The following is a 21,039-nucleotide window of genomic DNA, read 5'->3' as shown; positions in this document are numbered from 1 at the left end:
ATATGCCTCATAATCATCCCTGCTCTTTTTAGCCTTTGGTCATGCAATAAACCAACGCTTTCTTCCAATTCTGTTTTTCTTCCATCACAAATAATGGCACACAACCCATCCTGTCATATGTCTCTTTGAAACTGGGCTAATGATACGCGGCTGCTTCATTATTTGGGCATCCTTTTCCACAATGCGCAATTCAGACTCCTTGTTTGTTACTTTCTCTCTTTCTCTTTCCACATCATCTGTGCTATTCATGATGCTCCAAGCCTCATCAAATCGTCTAGTCGCTGCTTGCATCATCCTCTGTCGTATCCACGAAAGGGAAATCATTCCCACATTCACATTGCTATTCTGTTGGCTTCTGAGGCCAACGCCAAGATGTATGGATCATTTCGCGTGGGAACTGAAATAATAATACTTACTCCGTTGATAGATTTTGCTGCTGTTTTTCGGTGTAAAACCGTTAGCAGAGCCACTCTACCTCCTTGTGGAAAACCCCTCCCCATCCGTTGATCGGCTGTTGCGGAATGTTTTATTTTCATGTGCCATGCTGCTCTCGCCTTTTTTCGGGTTATTTCCTCCTGCACGGCTTATGTTTTTCCACTGCAAAATGGTCCACAAGGCATTTATTTTGTGAAACTTTAGCTACGCTATCATGAAGGGCGTTTGAGTTCATTGCTTCGGGGGTCTGTTGTATCTTTTTGGTCTCTTTTCTGATGCCGTCTTGTTTATCCTAAAGGTTGCACTGTAATGCCCCACTCGACCGCATGTGTAACATCGTGACTGGTTCAGTAGAATCGATTGTTTCTGTTTCTTTGCTTTTAGAGCGGATTGCAGGAATATGTAGTCCTTTTTGTGAGGGAATTCTATAGCATCGCGGATATCCTGCATTCTCACCCCAGGGTTGTCTTAAACAGTTTGAATCAAGCGCAACTGCGTATAAAAGTGTTTTCCCAATCGTTAATACCCCTCTGATATAATTCCATTCTGCGGTCCCATAAGCCATGACACAAAGATTTTCCGTGTTTCCCTGTACACTGGGTCCGGTGATACAGTCGCGGGGAACACATATTGGTAAGCCGTGATAAGTTGATTGGGACCCCTGCGCTTCGTGTAATCCACTGCGCCATCAAAGGAGCGCATCTTTTCCTCTCTTCTTATCCCAAACGGCGACGCCTTCTCTCGTAAGCCCTGGAAAGCACCTCTCATACTTACCACTCTGGGAAGAGGAGCAGTTGTTGTCGCCTGTTGTTCCGTGTGTCCCTCCAATACCCATTGGTCCATAAGTTTAAACTTTCCATCATCATTATTTCCGGGACGTTGCTGGCTCTTTTCTTCTTTAGCTTTTTTCCCTTCTGGAGCCGTCATCTGTTTCTGCAACGCTTCAATCGTTTAGGCCTGCCGTTTTATTTTTTCTTGCATTTGCGTTAGTTGTTGCTGCATGCACCAAAGCAGCAGTTCGCTTGCATTCGGTTGCACCCGAAAATTTTCATCAGCCATTTGGGCACATGCACTTTCAAACTGATAATAAAGCGCTGATTCTGTGGCTCCCAATGTTGTCGCCCACTCCGTCTGTAGAGCTGCTCGCGCCTCTTCGCTTTCCATGGGGAAATCCGCATTCCTTGGAAATGTGAAGCTTACCATTGATTGTCTTCATGAAGCCATCTCCATTTTATGCTGTTGGTCAAAATAAACCATTAGATTCCCGTTTTCAATGGTCAGTTGACCATCCACGTGATAAATTAGTCTGGGGTTTCGAGCAGGTCAAAAATCAAATTGGAAAGGAGTTGGCCCCTTTTGTCGAACAAACTCCATAAAAGCTCTGACACTGGTCAACCACTCGACTTCCGTTAGCGGTGGACGTACGGAGTCAAGCATGTTTGGCACTTAAAAGTTACACCCTCTTGCAGACGACTGCTGAGTAATAGAAAAAAAGAGGGGTGAAGGTTACCAATCCGAGAAAAAACGTAAGCCCAAAGCATTCCCGACGCAAGTTTTCAAAAAAAAAAAAACAAAGATTTCTTCCCGCACCACTCCTGTACTTTTTTGCCGAAAGGATATGGGAATGTGAGCGAACGACCGAAAACAATTAAACACATTATTTCGCCATACCAACGACAACAACGACAACAAACCAAGTGTCAACAACCCCAAACCCTCCCAAAGCGCAAAAGTTCCTTTCAGTTCCATGTGTAGACTGCCCAGCCGCGCATATTGTGGCAAGGCGAAACGCAAAAAGAAGAAAAAATCGGCGGCATCTATCTCTACAAACGACCTGCCGCTCGCTTTACCAAATCCGCCGTGTTGTAAGAATGCCAAGGAAGCAACGTTCCGGTTCCCGGTTGATTGAGGTGCCATTTTTGATGATGTTTCACCATTTCATATTCCTCCACTGTGGCGGGGAAATCTCGTTCGGTCGGCGGTTTCAGATAATGAGAATAGCGGCGCCCCGCGGCGGGATGTGCGTATTTACTGCTGTCTTCATACCAGCGTGTCAACCAACCACGTTTGCTGGGGTTTGTCGCTAAACTCTCGAGGCCGCGGCGCTCCGGCAGTTCCTGGTCCATAAATATTGGATATTCCTCGGGATGCAGTTCCTGGTATAGACCTTCATGCGTCATATATACACACGTGAAGGAACCACCCGCTTCTTCAATAAGACGAATGCTCTCAGCCGATGCATTTTGTAATTCGATATGAATGGGGTAAGGTACACGGCGCACACCATTGCTTATAAGCACAAATCCAGGCCACACAATTTCGCGTTCCCCCACAACATTGGCCTGCCGCAGGTGGTACAGTGTTATCACTTCATTGGGGTTTATTCGACCTGTATCGATGGCCCAAAGAAGTTTGCTGAGCCTCAGTGGGGAAAACACCAACTTTCCTTCGTAACGATTGCGAGGGCCACCGGCTGAGACACGAGGGGCAAGCATGAAGCGGGGAGTCATTTTACGTTCCTGCCATTGCCCTCTTGCGAACACTCGGCGTCTGTCATTGTATCCCCTTGAATACTTCCAGCTCCCGCCTATTTTCATCCATCCCATTTTGATCATATTGTGGCCGCAGCGCATTCCCACATATTCGGGAGTTGGTGTTAAGTCTTTAATCGACTGTGTGATTTGTGGGTTGAGGTATTGATCCCAGTGATTCCATTTATGTTGGGTAGTGCGGCCATTTAGTCGCGACCCAACAACTGGAAGTGGGTGATCTTCATCGAACTCTTTTCTCCCAGTGAAGTCCTCCCAACTGTTACGCGTCTTCACAAGGAGATTGTTGCTGTTAATGAGCGGAAATATTGTCTTAGCAGGGCACATATGCATCGGTATCGCCTCCCGCCGCGGATGGAAAAGGCGGTAACGCCGAAGTGGCGGACTCACAGAGAGCATTTCGTATCTACCAACAACGCGGAAATCGTTTAAGTTACTACAGCTTGGAACCCGAGCTGGCGCGTACTCACCACAACGGGAGGTTAATGCTTACTTCTTCCAGTGTCTTTCTTTATTATTCCTCTTCGTTTCGAAGTTTTCAAAACAGCTTGGCCACACTGAAACAAGTAGTGAGCCCTAAGAAGAAGGAAAAGAAAAAGAAATTAGTCTTCGCCACCATTTAAGGATGGTAATTATTTTTAAAAGGGGGGAAGAAAGAAAAAGTAGAGCATCCACAACCAAATACCTAAGCTAGGAAGGGAGATGGTAGAGAAACAATATATCCAACCGACATGCGCGGCCAAATCCACCGCAGGCGGTTGCATGTCTCTGGCGGAACTTGCAGGCGCCGCAAACATCCATTGTTTCCTCCTTTCATTTCCATCCTTCTACAATACATATGTTCCCTTTTCTTTGTGCATTCGAGAGTATTCTCACCAAGAGCCCAAAGAACGTTGCGCGGTTCTTTAATTCACCATTATTTCTTGCCTCACGCGCCAACATTACACTGAAACAAACCTCGAGTCCACCTGCTCGCATACCTCAGCGAATACAGTGTCAAATGGTCGGTCACCATCGATGCGAACGTACATTGGTTCATAACAACCAACGAGTTCACCCCGCCTAGCATCGAAGTATTTCCACCTGCTCGCCACAGCAGCCCTCGATTCGTCATCGGGAGACATGAGCTCCAAATGCATGCCGCTTGGTGCCGGCAAATACTCGATATGATAAATATTCCGCGTTATGGGTTCGTACCGCCGGCCTGCGCAGCGTTTTACCGACACCTCGTTCCCAACATCGAGCATAATGAAAAGAAGAGGTGAAAGTCCCGCTGTCTGAAGACGCAGTGCCTGTGAGCGCGTTTGCGGAAATCCGTCAAGCACCCACCCCCTTTTGACAACATCATCCTCGCGAAGCCGTCTAATGACAAGTTCTGAGGAAATATGTGAGGGCACCTGCTCGCCATCTCGCATGCAGCGCTCTATGATTTCTCCCTCGGGTGTGCGTCTCTTTACTTCGTTGAGGAAAATATCCTGTGCGCGAACATGTACCGCATCATACCTCTTTGCGATGCGACGGGCCTGCGTCTGTTTGCCACTGCCCGGAGGGCCCACAATTATGAGATGCAATGTGGTTTTACGTTCCAGCGCTTTAAGAAGGAACTCTAAGGGGTTTTCGGGAAGGTTCCGCAGCACATCGTGAAAGAGTTCCTCCAGCAGGTAAGTGACACGCTTCTCCTCAAGGTATTTCACCGCATCCGCTGAAAGTTGGCCGGTGGACATATGCTGCCCTCTCTAGAAAAGAAAAAAAATAAATGTTTCCGCCTGGTTTATTTCCTGTTTTGTTTTTCTATATATTTTTTCTTCAGTTTCTTGCCGAGCTATAAAATTTCCTTGTGTACTTGCTCCTCTTGTACAAACTGCACGAACGAACACATATTGAAAGGCCATGACATGAGGGAAAAAGGAGAGAATGGAGCAAAAGGAGAAAAGAAGGGGTGAGGGGATCATGTATTAATAGCCGAGTGCGATGTCTCATGTACAATCCTTTTCTGTATGCATACAACCATCCTCATTTGCGTAAGCACTCCTTCGACCATCAGCTCCACCACGCATTTGTAAGCGAAACAAAAAAGATTGATTACGACGTTATTTTAACTCGAGCTCAATGGTGTAGAAGCGAAGGGTTTTATCTGATGCACTAATATGCATCTCCACACCGAGCTCGCCACCCTCTACGGGGAAGGACACGAGTTCTTCGTTTCGGGCTTCTCTTGGAAGAAGGATGGTGGTTTGTTTCCAGTGAGTGGAAGGGCTGCGAGGTGATGTGCTAAGTGTGTGGGCACCATAACTTACATCAAACCATACGGTAAAACCGTCCACAGAAACCCGTCCTTCACTACCCGCTTCCCTGGCGTGTTGCTGAAACTCAGCGGATTCCTTCAAGTCGAAATGGACGGTATTATGCAATGATGTGAGTACCTCCTCCTGAACTGTTGATAAATTCAACTCAATCAGGGAAAGACCTTCGTGGAGAAGGCACAAGGGTGGTAAACACTCAACGAGAGGTGACGCCTGTTCGAGATATACTTCATATTCTATCCGTCCACAGCGACTAAAATCCAAGCCGTCAACATCACGCCAAAAGTTTTTGTATCGCTGCACATAATACGGTTTGCAAGTAATAGGGGCGACGAAAACAGTGGCGCGCTCAGGGATCATTTCAATAGGCTGCAAAACCCCCAGGGCGGCGTTGACATCTTGAAAGAAGTTCCTCGCACGGATGACGGAGGGAAGCATACCTTCATGGAACAGATAAAACCCCATCCATTCGGATAGAAGCACTGCTACGCCACATTTCCCCAATTTAGCCTTGTGACGGTTCACGAAATTCGCTACACCACCGGCAATAATATTCTCCACTGTGTCTCCGAGTACCGTTATCTTCGTCGAAAGATCATTGTCTTCGACGACTCCGATTTGAAATTCACTCAGCGATGATGCTTCAATGGAAAAGACGTGCTTCGCTCCAGCGCGTGCCGCCCACATCGAGAGAATCCCCGTGCCGGAACCCACGTCTACCACCACTTTTCCTTCAATGGATGCACTTTGCTCTATGGATTTGCGATAAAACGACATGCGTTGCGCATCCTCCAGCATCAAGCGGTGCACAGCAAGATCTGAATAACTTTCATAGTACTGATGATGCAAAGAGCTATTTGGGTCATAGTCTTCTGCAAACCCCCCGGACTCCATCTTGTGGTTGACGATAGGGTTGTGGTGAAGGAATGTAAGCAAAGTAATGCGCGAACCTCATAATCAGAAGGCGAAGATATATATATATATATATTAAAAAAGGGATTGGAGGATCAAATAACAGTCCTTTAAAAACTTACGGGGTTCACTATTTAGACTTGTCTTAGTGCTGTAATATGTTCTCGTTAAAACCGTTCACAGAACCCCCTTGATTGACTCTTAACACCACGCTAAAGTGCAAAAAAAAAAACAACATAAAACCCCCTTTCCGCCCGCCGCATGTAAGTCTTCTTTCCATTTTTTGGGCGGTTCCCACCCATTGTTACTCGTAAACTTGCTTTGTAAAACGTGTAAGGGTGGGCTACCAGCAATATATCTTGTACCCCACCCGGACGGCCGCGCCGAAACGAAAAATAAAACAAAGTAGTGAAGCGGCTCCTTAGCTCACAGTTGGTATAACTCTGCTACTCCTTTGGAGAGCTTTCGCACCCGCTGAAACATTTCACACGCTGCGAAAACGTCTCCATTACTTTCGGCTACGCGCGCCTTTTCATACAATTCAAACGCCTTCATATCGTTCTCCGCTGTTAGGATCGGTGGGTTACGACGGTACAGAAAATCACCGCGAATGATGTACTTGGAGTGGCCCTCTCCCACAGGCGATCCCTCGTGCAACACATCATAGTAAAAGAAAGCAGCGGTGCCTTTCGTAGGTTTCACAGCACCTATGCGGTTCTCCCGCCTCCCAATATATTTCCCACTTTCTGGATCACGCTTCAGCACCTCCGCCTGTTCCCCGTCAAACAACACCGTTTCTCCACCTGCTTCACAATCATTAAGATAAATAAGCAAAGTGTAAAGGGACCGAGTGTTAATATCAACGATGGTGGAGCCGTCGATATGCGGAGAGAAGTGACCACCCGCACCATAGCGCGCGAACAAAAGGTTTTGTGCTAGTTGTTGGGGAACCCATGTACCCTCAAGGTCACGTGCAAATAACTCCTCAGCCCCTTCCATAGAGGGAGAAAACGTTTTTGGATCCAGCTTCACTACCTTCTCTATTCGTGAGGAGAGAACCTGCGACAACGTAGGGAAATTCGCTTCGATAGTGTCCACCACACGGAAGGCACGGGCTTCAGCTTCCCCGCAACATCCAGCTTCTTCCCCTTCAGCGTTAGGATCCTTTTGCCGCCAGAATGTGTATCCAACCTTTTCACATGCAGCGATGAGCTGGTCGCACTCGTCATTCGACAAAAAACCCTCCACCACCACCACATCCACGCGCTCGTCCACACGAAATTGTCTGACCGCTCCGGTTGGTGAGAGGCTCAGTTGAAGGTTCTCAATCACATCCTTTTTGCATGGCTCATTTTTTTCAATAATGTTGTTATAGCTGTACATCACATCTGGCTCTAATGTTGATCACACAAATATTATGTGAAAGAAGATGAAATTAAAATCAAAAAACCACACCCCCAGTTAAGAATATGTATTAGGCACAACTCACTGGCAACCGCTACAACGGGAGGTGGTATATTGGTAGGGAAAAAAAGAGTTATTAGGAAAAACAAGGTGTTTAGTACCGTTATCATACCGTGAAAGAGGTGTGTAGTTTTTTAATCGAAATAGGCGCGAGGCGAGCCTCACAGAGTAGTAACAAGACGACAAACACTTATTGTGCCAGTCTTTTGTGCACATTGGAAGCACTGACACATCAGTTAAGCAGGAGGGCGTGGAGAGCGAGTTTAGGGTCAAACCATGATTTCACCCCTTCCACAGAAGATGGAGCGGTGCACATGGACATGGCCGCCTGCTGAGCCAATGTCTTAATTTTATTGTGCTGGGAAATCACGTTTCGTACAGTTGCCGCGATGGGGGCGAAAGGGGGAATGGAACACGGCTGCAACTCACTTCGCTCGCCCAACTCTTTCAGATACTGGCGTCGCTCTTCGCTAAGGTCAGCCTCTGATACCTGCTGTGTCTGAATGCTGGACGTTGCGCTCTTCGTGTTGATTAATGTGTTAAACCTCGTGCTCGTTGACTTTCGTTCGGGAGCTTCTGTCAGTGAGGAATCTGTACTGAAGCAAGGAAGAATCAGTATACTGCTTCCTCTCATACCCATCCGCCCAACACGTCCAATGCGGTGCACGTACGATTGCACAGTTGTTGGAGGTTCAAAGTGATAGACATAATCTACATCACGTACATCCAAGCCAAACGCAGCCACATCCGTGCAAAGAAGAATCGCACCCCTGCCACCGGGTTGTCGACCTTCCCGTTTCCAACCGCTGGTGTAAAACTGGTTTTTTTTTTCAGTTGCGGAGAGCAGTGCAGCCTTCTTCCCATCTGTAGCGCCCGCCTTCACCTCCGCTTTGTGATTGAGGAAAGCATTGTACTGGTCCAGTCGGGTGCGCTCGTTCATTCCCTCGTACATAACAAACACATGGTTGATGCACAACAACATTTGATGGCTCTCCACCAAACGGGAAAACAACTTTTCAACAAAACGGAGCGTTCTGGGACTGTTAAAGAAGATAAAATGCTTTTTGGATGAGTGTAAGTTCATTAGCTGAATCAATATCGGTAAAAAGTCATGTGCCTCACAAAGCAGATAGCGGTTCTGCAGTTGGGTTACAAAGTCTTCATTGCTATTAAGCACCACTTTGTGTAACTTGGACTGGAGAGCAGCACACGCCCTCTCAGCATAAGTCTGTACCTCCGTCGAAGTTGACACAGTTGCGCCGACAAATGACAAATCCATCGATAAGGTTTTCTCCGAGGAATTTGTCGATGTTGACGTGGATTCACCACGCTCTTCCTTCAGGCGCTTGTCCAGTGGTTGCTGCAAATAAGCGTGCGTCGCCACAAACTCAGTCACGATTCCACGCATCTCAACTGAATGAAAGACAAGATCCGCTTCATCCACTACAAGTACAAACCGCTCATTGTGACAGCCACGCAGCTGTACGTTGTGTCCAGTGTCTTTCTCGCTCGTGTCCTTACGCCTACCGCGCTTCTCATAGTAGCGTCGCAGTGTTTCCTCGTCTTGTGCGGCCAGAAGCTCCTCCCGTTCATCCGGTTCGTTGTGCACTGACCGGCCGCCCTCGCTAGTTTCGGCGTCACTTCTCGCTACAGGTGGGTGTTCTGTAGGACGCTTTGTATTTAAAGCAGCAATAAAGTCAACTAAGTCACGTGGCGTTGTCACCAGAAAAGTTCCCGCACCACGCGCCGCAGCCTTTAAACTCTTTAGAACTACATCCGCTGACTGTACCGCCCCGTCGCACAGGGCGAACCGTATTGTATGCGGCAGGCGTGCGGCAAGGTTGCGACCGACCACAAACGTTTGTTCCGCAAGGACGCGCGACGGGGCCAGAACGATGCCGATAATATCGCGCCGTAGCAACGGAAAGTTGTGCGCTGCAACAAAAGCATCACACGCCCGTACTGTACGTTCCATCAGTGGAATGAGCACGGCAAGTGTCTTCCCGCTACCAGTTGGTGCTTCAACTATGGTACTGTTTCCCGAAGAACAAAAGACACTAATTGTGCGCGCCTGGACTGCTGTAGCGTGAGAAAAGAAAAAGACGTTACGTAAGGCAAATAAGGTGGTGCTGTGCAGCGGCGGTGAGACCTCCTCCCATGGCAGCTGCAGCGCCTCATCGTGCCATGCCTTATCTTCAGGTTCCCATTGGCGACGGATCCGCTTTACCGCGATGTCTGAAGACGACATGTCTTTATGTTTCTTTGTTTTGTTGGTTAGTCACAGTGGGTGAAGATGAAGGAGTAACTTGAATGATTAAATATTTGGAAGAGGGTCTAGAGATGGAACCAAAGCCACTTCTCCAGTCCTTTCGTTCCACACGAAGCACAAACACAAGAGTAGCGCCAGTGGCAAACACGACTTGCAATTTAGGTACATTCCAAATACCATCTTATTGGTGCATAACAATGTGAAGCCGCGGCAAAAGAAAGTAACGTCTCAGAAGTCTACCACACGGCTCCGTCTCTGCCAGGACCCCTGTGCACGTATAAACGGATAAAAAGTCATGTAAAAACCGAAAAAAAAAGAGAGAAGAGATTGAGCGGAATTGCATCTTCTAAGAGAACCTTGGCCCACATCACCGATAAAGGAAAATGGGTAGAATAAACAAAACCTTCAAAAAAAAAAAAAGACAACACACGGCAAGTTCAAAACCAGCGTTACGCGGGACTGTTCATACAAATGCTCAGCAACTTCACCCCATATGTGCCACAACATAAGATTATTTCCACCGGAGTGCTACGCAGACAAACGCACCTTGTGACCGTTATTTAAACGACCAACACAAAAGAGAGGGAAAAAAATTATCTGTGGCAAGCCACTCATCTATTTGTCATACGCGGACTCTTTCGGCTGCTCGTGAACTTCATGGAGGCTACCTGCGGGTGGAACCGCATCAAGCAGCAACTTAGCAAACACATCGTGGGACTTCACCTGCTTCAATTTCCGCTGTTACCTGTTCCCTGAACCACACTCCGGCTCGAGATATGGTTGCGCCAGTGTCAAATCCTTTACTTCGTGTTAATAAACGCTAGTGTGATCCCACTGCAAATAAAAGCCATGCACGACACACTGTAGACGGCAACAAACCCGATACTGCTGTAGCGCTGGGTGTTGCCTTCCCCCTTAGACACATACATGTGAAGCAGCATACCGTACAGTAGCTGTCCGGCAAACGTGCCAATTGTCGCACTCACACCGAAGATGCCCAAATCCTTTGCTGTATCAATCGGCATGCCGTCCTTCCGCGGTAACGTTTCCACACCAATCGCGTAGTCCACCGAAAGGAATGACGCGCTTCCCATTCCATGCACAAACCCAATAATGTACAGAAACTCCAAACTTCTTACCTCTAATAACATGAGCAGCGATAGGGAGCATGTCACCGCTGCAAGATATATCAGTGACTTACGTCCCACACGGTCGGAGACGGGACCGCTCAACCCGGCTCCCAACAGGCCACCGAGGAGAGCTGCAACAGACAGCGCCGAGGTTACCTCTGCGGGGCTCGCCAACTGCACAATGTCTCGCAGGAAAAATATGATATATACTTGTACTGCCAGACCGCAGTTAAAAAGCCCCCTCCCGACGCACGCAAAGCCAAAGTCGGGGAAAATTCGAAAGGATGGAATGGTGAAGGAGTTCAGTATCGTGTCACTGAAGTGCAACGCTTGAGGCGGCTGTCTCAGTGGTTCCGATGGAATAGAATTTAATGTGATTACTAAACAAAAGATGGTTGCAAGCGCATACGTCCCGAGACAGAAAACTGTGGAGACACCGACAGCCAACATCGTGTAGCCAACACCACTTCCTATAATTGCTAGCAGTGCCATGGCACTGCTCCCCTTTCCAGTCTCCTCCTTAGCAACATAATCATTCAGGAGAGCAACTACCATGCTGTACGCAACTGAGAGACCCACCGAGGAGACGAAGTGTGCGATACACAAAACTAACATTGAATTCGTAATCTCAACGAAGGTAAATAAGACGAGGCCAACAACTGTCAGCATGGCTCCATTCGTCAAGAACATGGTTCGGTTACCCAGCCGGTCGCTGCAGGCGCCAAACAGAGGGGAAGTGATTTGACACAGGGCCCCAATACCCATTAGCACACCAACCCAGAGACTTTCCTTGCCGTGTGTTATTCTTGCGACAGTCTTGGGAATAACAATGTTATTAAGAGTGTTAAAGCACAATCCGTAGCTAAAGGACATGGCGAATAGACTAAGGTGCTCCCGCATGCTCATGCGACGCCTCACGGTAAAGGAGGAGGGGGAGGAGGCGGCTGCGGAGGTGAGCTCGGCATTTTCCTGCTCGTTCCCATCAATTAATAAGCTAAATCCGCTACTCCTGTCGACCGAGTGATTTTTTCCCGTCATTTCTGCCGCGCGTTGGGCTGCACCTTGTTTCTAGCACCCTCCAACAAACCGTTAGTTGCGTGTGTCGGCCGGTTCATTGAAGTTCATGTACAAAAAAAATGTCCGGGAAGGGGAATGGGAATGACACCGAAAAGAAAACCCCAACGCTTAGACGGGGAGAAAAGAACGACTTTAACAACACCAGCCCCACCGACGCCTACGCAGCGCCAGCGTATAATACCATTCGTTACGCCTTTTTTTTTTAAAAAAAAGGAAAAAACAGCTTGCGCCACAAACAAAACAACTTTTTTTTTTGAAAAAAGGGTTCATTACTAGTGCTCCTCGCCGAAGTGATATCTCCTTCTGCCGGCTCCGCAACCCTCATCCTGCGGGTTGTCTCGTCTCACAGCCACCGTTTCGAACACACGTTGAACAGTAACAGTACGGAGTTTTCAATCAGCCACACGACCCGAATTAGCGGTAAATTTGGTGCGAAGGCTTTCGTATCGGCGAAGGTCTTCAGCAGTCACCGATGGCTTCAGTTGGTCACGTGCCCTCACAAAGTCGTTCATGCGGACGACCAAGTTTTTAGCCGGCTCTGCCAGCATAGAGGGGGAACCCTCCTCGTTAAAAGTTAGAGATTCCTGCAGCATAGCCTCGACCGCAAACATCATAGCGTCAGAGCACAATGCAAACAGATCAGCGCCTGTGTAATCCAAAGTCATTGGCTGCAGTAGAGCTTCCAGATCAACATCTTCAGCGAGGTGAAATTTGCGTGTCAGTGCTCGTAATGCAACCAATTGCTCACTGCGTGTGGAAGGAATACCTAGGTAACAAAGTTTGTCAAAGCGGCCGGGCCGCAGTAGTGCGGGGTCAAGCAAATCTGGGCGGTTGGTGGCGGCGATAATAAACACCTTCCCGGCTGCAGTTCCATCGCTGCGACTGTGGCCAACACCATCAACCTCCACGAGCAGCTGTGCCACGACGCGATCCATTGCTCCACCGGCGTCACCTTTGGCTCCACGCGCCGGAGCCAATGCGTCCAGTTCATCAAAGAATATAATACACGGCGAGTTGTCGCGCGCACGCTGGAACAGTAGACGTATATTTTTCTCACTTTCACCGACATACTGATTGATCAACTCGGGGCCCTTCACAGCCATAAAATTCATGTTCATTTCGGTGGCTACGGCCTTCGCCAAGAGCGTCTTGCCGCAGCCGGGCGGGCCGTAGAAAAGAATGCCGGCCCCATGTTTTGCGTTACCACCGTTTCCCAGCAGCTCCGGGTAGAGCAGCGGCAGTTGAATCATTTCACGCAACTCGCGCTTGGCGTCCTCGAGACCACCAACATCACTCCAGCGTACAGGTTGTAGTTTTGTTGACACCAGATTGTGTCCGTGAGCCTTCTGAAATTTTTCCAAAATGCTGCTGCACAGGGACTCGGATAGAACCGGTAGAACGCCGTCCGGAAGTGACATGGACGCCAAGACAGACACGCATTCTTCAGCATACGCCACCACATCGACGGTACTTAGACCAACGGTCCACGACGCAACAGAATCAAATGATAGTAGTAAACTCTTGCAAAAGCCACGGGACCGCTGGGCTCCTGTGAAAATATTTTCAACGATTAAGCGACGATCCTTCTCAGAAGGATGTGTACCCTTCAACACCCCCTCGACGTTGCGCGCCTGCGCAGCCACTGCAGGTGGGGGAGCTTCCACGCACTCACAAACAAGAAATATGACACGAATACCATTTAAGCAATCACCGTCGCTACAAGTGCCATCAACTCCATTGCCTGAGTTGTCTGCGTCAAACAAGCGCAACAGTTCGGTGCGTTGATCAAGCTTCTGCGCATTACGAATAACCAAAGCGACTTCCCCAGAACAGCTCATATACGCCCCCAGAAGCCTCTGCACTTCTTCGTCGCTCTTCCGTTCCATGTCAACAAGAAGACACTCCACGCCAAGAAGTGCCATAACCATCGAAACACACTCAACTGGCAAGTTTTCCTTAGTTGCATGCACCACAAACACACTGGTGGTGCCTGCATTGCTTGGCACGTAACAACGCTCCAATGCGCTGCGGATGTTCATTGTCAGAGACAGCTGTGGGAAGAACGTCGGAGGGGTGGGAGGGGGCGGAAAGAGCGGCGTAGTGTCGGGAGAAGCCAGAGCATTTTGTAATAACAAGAGCAGCTCCGTACCGTTGCCCTTGTCTTCTAGCTCAATGCGGCCGTATGCAGCGCCTGACAGCGTGTTCACTTCAAGAACTCGGAAGGGGATAGCGATTGCGCCGTCGTGCAGCACAGATGTAACCACCGCTGGTAGGGCACAACCGCTCTGTACAGCATGGATAACCTGCACCAGCACCGCCTCCACAGCAGTATTAGGCTCTAACTGCATTTCAACAAGTTGAGTCGGGGTGACAGAAAGAACAATAACATCCCCCTCAGCTACAATCCGCCCATGAAGGGCTCTCTCGGAAGCTTTTAGAGTTGCGGTGAGAAGAGTTTCGTAGCTTTCACCAAACACTTCCGTTAAAATAAACACCGGCCATGCAGGTGTAACTGCAACAGCACTTAGATGCAACTCCTTTCGGCTTCCGCTACTAACCGCCTCAATAGTTATTGGGGCGCCACTTCCGTTGTGCACCTCTCGAAAAAGCGACACAGGTACACACAACTGATCATCATTGTATTGGAAACGCGATTTCATGATTGTAGGAAGCACGTCAAGCATGAGAAAGGCCCGAATGTTGCGAAAGACACTTGGTGAAACATACAAGGTGGGTAGCGTATCGCACTGCTGTTTTCTTCGTTGTGTTTCTGCTTGCTCCTGCTGCTCTGTCGTAGGCACTGGGTCATCCCTTTGCCTCACGAGTGTAAACGCAGTCGTGTATTCCTCGTCGCCCACACACACAATACTGCCGTCTTGCAGAAGTGTGCTTAGAAGAAAAGCCTCCGATGCAGCCGTGGAGGAACCCGAAAGCGAGTAGTCTAACCTAACGGAACATATACCGCCTCTCTCCAATTCATTATTTGTACTCACCCCATCGGCGCCGGTGCCCTCAGCGGAGCTCCCCGTCGTTCCCATGGCAGCGGTAGGCGGCAGCTCCTTCCCATCCGAGGAAGGTGGAAGGACAATAACAGTAGTCGATTCTGTTAAGGTACCGACTGTTGCAGGAACCAAGTCAACCACCACGAACTCAACAGGACGACCATCACCGGATGGAATCTTCTCGCCAAGGTGCATCTCACCATGTGTTTGAATTAAGGTGTTCACTAACGACTGCGCGTTATCGGTCATGGATGTGCTCTGCTGCAGAACATTCTTGTATGCTTCGTACGTTTTGGTGCGCAGGATACAACGCTCGAGCTCAACGGTCCGTGACATCATTCCACAAACAGAAAAAAAAATCCCTTCCTTTTCCTTAAAAGGCCTTCGTTCGATTCCCTTCTCGCTATTTAAAAAATAATAATGAACAAATTAATTTACCTCACTGATTCCCTACGAACGGAATGTGGTAGTAGGATAGGTAAAAGAGAAAAATAGATCCTAGTGAAGTACCGAGCAACGTGCCTCAGTTGGAAGTCTGTCACGCTAATACACAAAACATACAATATCAAACACTCAGTCCCAGTGAGATAAACTACAGAGACAAACATACAAACTCCTCAGTGCCGTATATATTTACGCATTAATTTATACGCAGTACTCACACAAATGGACAGGAGGAACCGCAGCAGCAACAGCATCGGCAAACAAGCAAAGGAAAGCGAGGGTTCTCAGTAACACCCACGCACACATAGATATGGCGCAACAGCAAGTTCATATGCGAGTGCGCGCAAGGTGAGGAACAGTGATATATTGTGCATGATAATCACATTACTTGGCACTATGCTCCTTTGTTTTTGATCGCCCCCAGGCACCTCAAACTTCTTCATCCAGTTTATGTTTCTTGCCCTCTCTTTTAGCCATGAAGTCTGTGGCCTTCAGTGCATAGGTCCTATTCTTCGGCAAAAACGCGCGCTCAATAAACCGCAGTCCACCCACCTCTCCGAACACCTCACCCTTGAAAGCCAACAAACACGCCATCATATCTTCTGCAGAAAGTTTTAGGGAAATGTCACTCTTAAAGTGCATGCACAAAGGTGTATCATCTGAAAATTCTCCTTCACATCGCACGAGAGGAGCTTTCGCTTTCTGTATGAGAAGTGAAGTTAGCCAATTGAAGGTGGTACGCTTCACCCACACATACGGAGGGAACACAAGTGATTCATTACATGTTACCTCCGAAAGGTACACACATTTCCGTGCTGCAACGCTAATAATTTCCACGTAAGCCGCCATAATGCCACCCTCATCACCTAAATGACGCCACACTGCCTCCCGCAAAGCAATATCGCGTTGTTCCTCTGGGATCCACATCATCGTTTTGTCGTTTTTCCCCGGTTCGATGAGTCCAAGCTGCTGCAACCTAATATAATGACTCGCCACTTCGAATCGTGATTGACCGGGTGCACCAAGTGCTTTCCAAAAAGAAGGTCCACACCTTGCGCCCTTGTAGGCGTGAACCTGCTCTCTGAGTGCACTATCTTCTTCTCGACTCCACTGGAGAGCTTTAGAAAAACTGTTCGCTGTTTCCGGCAGCATTGCCAAAGAATGTACGTATGCCAACTGTGGAAATGCCAACGTCACTCCTTTCCATCGCAACTCGTCTCGTGTAGGTGGAACCGGTGCGTAACATACAATATTCTTGGCTGAATAAATACCAGCGTCACGAAAGGGGGGATTACCCACACCTCCCGTTGTATAATCGTCAAGGAAACGTACCTCCTCAGCACCGTCAGCAGTTTCCTGTCTTACACCTAGTTTCCTCAGAGTCACCCCCCGCGAAGGAGAGAGGGCCGCTCTCAGAGCTGCCAGCTGTTCATATCGCATTTTCAACTGCTTGTACCTTTCCTGTAAGGCGTTGCGTAGCTGCGCGTTTCTGGCAAGCATTCCATTCACATCATCAATAGTGCAACGTGTGCGATTGTTCCTATGCATTATTGTACCAACACGCCGGACCTATTTCATAACTTCAAACGGGGATATAAAAATGAAAACAAGGGAGTAATCACGTGGACTTCATCGCATCATCCACCAAATGTATACGACTTCACAGGAAAGCAATTGTTAGAGCACTCTTCTCCACAATGGTGAAGGCACAAAACGCGCATGCCAATATTACAATGCAACCAGGAAAATTGCCCCTTTCCACCGCTTAATTTTGTTCTCTTCAACTCCCTTAGAAGAAAGAACGGGTCCCTACACTCCCTATTCATGCGTGAGCAAAGGTCACGTAGCACTCGTTAAGTTGATGTCCGAGACGCCAGACAGCTCCGTTGCATGGTAACACAACCCCAATCCCACATACAGAACGTTATTCTCCTCAATCGTGGTTGAAACGTCAACTATTTTCATCTCCTTCACCTTTTTCAGCCAACTGCTGTTCGTATTCCTCCCATTCCTTTTCTTTCTGTCGGCGCAATTCTCGAAAGAAGCGTGCTTCCTCCTCCTCACGCTCTTCGACGAGACGAAGTTGCTCAAGAAGTTTCTTCGCCTCACGGTAACGTCGATTGGCGAACCTCCCGGCTTCCTTTTGTATTCTCCGCTCGGACTGAGGCTTCGTGTTCCCCGCGTCCTTAAACGACTCCTCCGCCATTGTCGTCCAAAATGCGGATGTACGTGTGAGGAACTCAGCCGCACTTTCATTCATCAGCGGTGTGGGCACGCCACAGCTCGCACTCAGCTGAGCCACGAGTTGTTCCTTGTGAACTTTAAGTCCCTTCTTCCCCTTCACTATCGTGATACCATCTACTTCATCAAGTGCTGGTGTCGCATTAGTGTCAAGCTCAGCAGGGATAGCTTCAGGTGCCTCATCACCATCATCAACCTGATTCACCACTTGACGGTCGTCCAACGTACCGCTTTCGCCTTCGCCTTCGTCTTCATCCTCTTCGTAACCGTAGTCAAGGTCAAAAACCGCGGTAACGGCAGTACTACCACTCTCCCAGGAGCCGGCGTCACTTGCCTCATCATCCTTCCCAAGCCAAACAGCGCTCGAAAGGTCCTGTGAAAGCAACACACGGAACGTGTCACATGTATTGAGGTTGAGGGAGAACAAATCACACATGGTAACTTCACGTGCACCACATTCAAACTGACCACCGAAGATGTACAATGTATTGCCCACAACGAGCATGGCGGCATCCATGCGTCGATGGGGATAAACTTGGCCTCGTTTGTTCACTTCAAAACTCTCCTTAAGTTTGCGGGCATCAACTGTGTCGTGTCCGGTTCCATTTTCTGCATCATCATCATCATCATCGTTGTCATCTTCGCTACTAGATTCGCCGTCGCCGTCACCACCAGCCCCAGCGGTAGAGCCCTCACTCGCAAGATGCTGCAGCTGCAAGGCCTTTAGTTCCTCTTCAAGACTCATGCCCTGTCCGCCGGATACTTTTCCGGTGCCTCCTACCAACCCTCCTTGCTTTGCACGCAACACAACAGGATAGAACCGATTAGTATCCATATGAAAGATGAATAAATCGTTGTTGAAACTCGAAATCATCTTCCCTCCAGGCGACTCCACATCCACCACACCTCCAAAAAGATACATCTTTTTGTCCTTGAAGGCACAGCTAACACCGCAGCAGATTGGTGGTGGAATGCCTCCAAGCCTCACTTTTGTCCAAAAAACAAAATTCTCACCGTCCTGGTCAGCTGGTTTGCTGTTACCACCGTCAAACATATCTTTCGGCAGCTTAATCGTCCAAAGGTCGTGGTGTACCGTTGCCTCCGACTTCTTGAAGCGGTTAAACTTTTCTGTGGAATATCCACCATACACAAATAAAGTGTCGTCATGCACAGCCATGCAGTGACCACTGCGTGCGTGAGGGGATTCGCCATGTGGAGCCGTCTTGACTGCCGTCCATTTCCCTGCGCCGTCAAGATGTGAAAGCACCCACAAATCATTATAATAGTGACACTCCTGTGCGTTATCGTAGAACCCCCCAAAGAGTACGGCGTTACGGCGCCACATGCACATCCGATGGCCACTTCGAGATGATGGGCCACCCCTCAAAGTTTTTAGTTCCTCCCACTCGTACTTCCGGGCATCGAAGCGCCACACATCCTTGAAGTGAAGGAACTGTGACTGCGACTGCGACACAAACTCACCACCACAAATAAGAAAGTAGTGTTTGTACACTAATCCTTGGCTGCTGCTACGCGGTGGTGGATTCACGGCCGTTACTAACTTGGCCCACGTATTCCGCTTCGTATGATAAAAATACAAGTCATTATACACCACCGTGCTCACGCCGTCCCAATACTCCCCTCCAAATATAAGTAGCTCCTGATCTCGAGCTGGATGCGGCGCAAAAACAACGTTAGCGCGTGGTGTTGGTGGTGGCACATTTTCTTGCTCAAGTGTTGTGCGGGTTTTACTCTCAACTTTTCGGATGCGGTTCAGCGTCACCTCTGGGGCTTCCTCATTGTTGAAGCCTCCTTCACCATCGCCACCCGCATCATTGGTACGGACCCCTCGTCCTTTTGCCAACTTAAGTGCTTGTTTGCATGCTCGTCGTGCAGCCTTTGAGGGATCCTCGTGCTTCTTTCGCTTGTCGCGACCCTTGCCCATGGAAAAAAATATTTGAAACTACAGCCCCCCAAAAAAAATTGTTCCGCTTTCCTTTATTATTATTTTCCCCCTTCTGTAGTGCGTCTCTTTACCCTGAGATGTGCGGAGACGCCTTCGATGAAAACCGACTTCTCCTTACCGTAAGAAACAAAGTCAATAAAAAATGAATAGCGGAGTATGCGAGGGGAGAATAATGAATCTAAAGCTTACAAAAAAAATAAAATACGAGGGCAATGGGGCGCTCGACAGAGTGGCGGGGTCCCTGGTAAAGAACATTTAATTGTACAAACTGATGGCAGTGGCACCACCGGCAACACACGGTAAGAAATTACTAGCGAAGTATAAATACTCACCGTGCTATCAACGAACCTTCACCACCAAACCGCATATATATTTTTTAAAATGGGTTGACCCCCCCCCTCCCTTCCCTCCTTCCCCACCCACACAACATATTCTGTTGCGCTGAAGCCAATACGCATCGGTGTTCTTCCTGCACCATTGTTGCCATAATCTCGATTTCCGTGGGGTATCAAAATGTCACAACTTCATCAGAATCTTCATCGTTTTCATTCTCGATATAATTCATCTCGTCCTCTGTGGGTGGTGTATTGCTGTACAGAATAGATTGAAGTGCAATGTCATGGCGGAGAGCCTCCGCTTTATTCTCCAGTAACGCAACATCCTCAGCACTCAGACGGTTAAATGCAGCCTTAACACCTACAGCGTCTTCAACATATTTATATGACATGACCGTCTTTCTCTGCTCCAGTACGTAAAGCTGCAGCGCACTCAAGCAACGGCGCATACAACTGCTTTGCATTTTGGTACCGGTTTCGTTACTGTAAATGCAATGTGTTCAAAAAACACTTTTGCTTGCAGGACGTGTCAGTACCTCCGCTCCGGCACTAAAATAATGGTGTGGCAGTGAAAATGGCGTGAAGCAGCGAATAAAGAAAAAGAAAAAAAATGAAATCAAAGAAGAGGAGGGGAAACATTAATTATTTCTTTGTTTTTTTAAAAAAGTGGTGACAATGGAGCACATTTTATGGTGACACACACGAATACACACATTATAAAGAACACCACCAACGGTGGGGAAAGGGCTATTATATGTGAAACTCATGAGAACGTACTTGAACAACTATGAAGTAGAGCCATGTGCCACTGAACGAGTAAGGTAGCAAAAAAAAAAAAGACGAGCAAAAGCAGTCCCAGACACTCTGGTACGTTATGACAAAAAACGAAGTAACCAACTGAATATTTCTGCA

At 48.3% G+C, this 21,039-nt stretch overlaps 10 protein-coding genes across 10 annotated transcripts; all 10 read right to left on the bottom strand.

Annotated features, from left to right (window-relative positions):
• Window positions 1–2,258: 2,258 nt before the first annotated feature.
• Window positions 2,259–3,383, bottom strand: TEOVI_000020600 (uncharacterized protein; the record flags this gene model as incomplete). Its single annotated transcript, XM_067220980.1, has 1 exon — window positions 2,259–3,383. The coding sequence occupies one exon, from the start codon at window positions 3,381–3,383 to the stop codon at window positions 2,259–2,261; it is 1,125 nt and encodes a 374-aa protein (XP_067077081.1).
• A 542-nt stretch (window positions 3,384–3,925) lies between these two features.
• Window positions 3,926–4,708, bottom strand: TEOVI_000020500 (adenylate kinase, putative; the record flags this gene model as incomplete). Its single annotated transcript, XM_067220979.1, has 1 exon — window positions 3,926–4,708. The coding sequence occupies one exon, from the start codon at window positions 4,706–4,708 to the stop codon at window positions 3,926–3,928; it is 783 nt and encodes a 260-aa protein (XP_067077080.1).
• Window positions 4,709–5,074: 366 nt separating this feature from the next.
• On the bottom strand, window positions 5,075–6,181 carry TEOVI_000020400 (arginine N-methyltransferase, type I; the record flags this gene model as incomplete). Its single annotated transcript, XM_067220978.1, has 1 exon — window positions 5,075–6,181. One exon carries the CDS (start codon window positions 6,179–6,181, stop codon window positions 5,075–5,077), a length of 1,107 nt encoding a protein of 368 aa, XP_067077079.1.
• A 444-nt stretch (window positions 6,182–6,625) lies between these two features.
• TEOVI_000020300 (2OG-Fe(II) oxygenase superfamily, putative) lies at window positions 6,626–7,582 on the bottom strand (the record flags this gene model as incomplete). Its single annotated transcript, XM_067220977.1, has 1 exon — window positions 6,626–7,582. The coding sequence occupies one exon, from the start codon at window positions 7,580–7,582 to the stop codon at window positions 6,626–6,628; it is 957 nt and encodes a 318-aa protein (XP_067077078.1).
• A 313-nt stretch (window positions 7,583–7,895) lies between these two features.
• On the bottom strand, window positions 7,896–9,911 carry TEOVI_000020200 (helicase, putative; the record flags this gene model as incomplete). The annotated part of the gene is made up of 1 exon (XM_067220976.1): window positions 7,896–9,911. The coding sequence occupies one exon, from the start codon at window positions 9,909–9,911 to the stop codon at window positions 7,896–7,898; it is 2,016 nt and encodes a 671-aa protein (XP_067077077.1).
• An 821-nt stretch (window positions 9,912–10,732) lies between these two features.
• TEOVI_000020100 (major facilitator superfamily, putative) lies at window positions 10,733–12,100 on the bottom strand (the record flags this gene model as incomplete). The annotated part of the gene is made up of 1 exon (XM_067220975.1): window positions 10,733–12,100. The coding sequence occupies one exon, from the start codon at window positions 12,098–12,100 to the stop codon at window positions 10,733–10,735; it is 1,368 nt and encodes a 455-aa protein (XP_067077076.1).
• Window positions 12,101–12,531: 431 nt separating this feature from the next.
• TEOVI_000020000 (peroxisome assembly protein, putative) lies at window positions 12,532–15,480 on the bottom strand (the record flags this gene model as incomplete). The annotated part of the gene is made up of 1 exon (XM_067220974.1): window positions 12,532–15,480. The coding sequence occupies one exon, from the start codon at window positions 15,478–15,480 to the stop codon at window positions 12,532–12,534; it is 2,949 nt and encodes a 982-aa protein (XP_067077075.1).
• Window positions 15,481–16,014: 534 nt separating this feature from the next.
• Window positions 16,015–17,133, bottom strand: TEOVI_000019900 (small nuclear RNA-activating protein; the record flags this gene model as incomplete). The annotated part of the gene is made up of 1 exon (XM_067220973.1): window positions 16,015–17,133. One exon carries the CDS (start codon window positions 17,131–17,133, stop codon window positions 16,015–16,017), a length of 1,119 nt encoding a protein of 372 aa, XP_067077074.1.
• A 403-nt stretch (window positions 17,134–17,536) lies between these two features.
• TEOVI_000019800 (Galactose oxidase, central domain/Domain of unknown function (DUF4110), putative) lies at window positions 17,537–19,771 on the bottom strand (the record flags this gene model as incomplete). Its single annotated transcript, XM_067220972.1, has 1 exon — window positions 17,537–19,771. One exon carries the CDS (start codon window positions 19,769–19,771, stop codon window positions 17,537–17,539), a length of 2,235 nt encoding a protein of 744 aa, XP_067077073.1.
• A 529-nt stretch (window positions 19,772–20,300) lies between these two features.
• Window positions 20,301–20,591, bottom strand: TEOVI_000019700 (uncharacterized protein; the record flags this gene model as incomplete). Its single annotated transcript, XM_067220971.1, has 1 exon — window positions 20,301–20,591. The coding sequence occupies one exon, from the start codon at window positions 20,589–20,591 to the stop codon at window positions 20,301–20,303; it is 291 nt and encodes a 96-aa protein (XP_067077072.1).
• Window positions 20,592–21,039: the final 448 nt, after the last annotated feature.

This window comes from Trypanosoma equiperdum, assembly GCF_001457755.1.
Source record: "Trypanosoma equiperdum strain OVI genome assembly, contig: ctg_126, whole genome shotgun sequence".
Lineage (NCBI taxonomy): Eukaryota > Euglenozoa > Kinetoplastea > Trypanosomatida > Trypanosomatidae > Trypanosoma > Trypanosoma equiperdum.
This window is presented reverse-complemented; position numbering and strand designations above follow the sequence as displayed.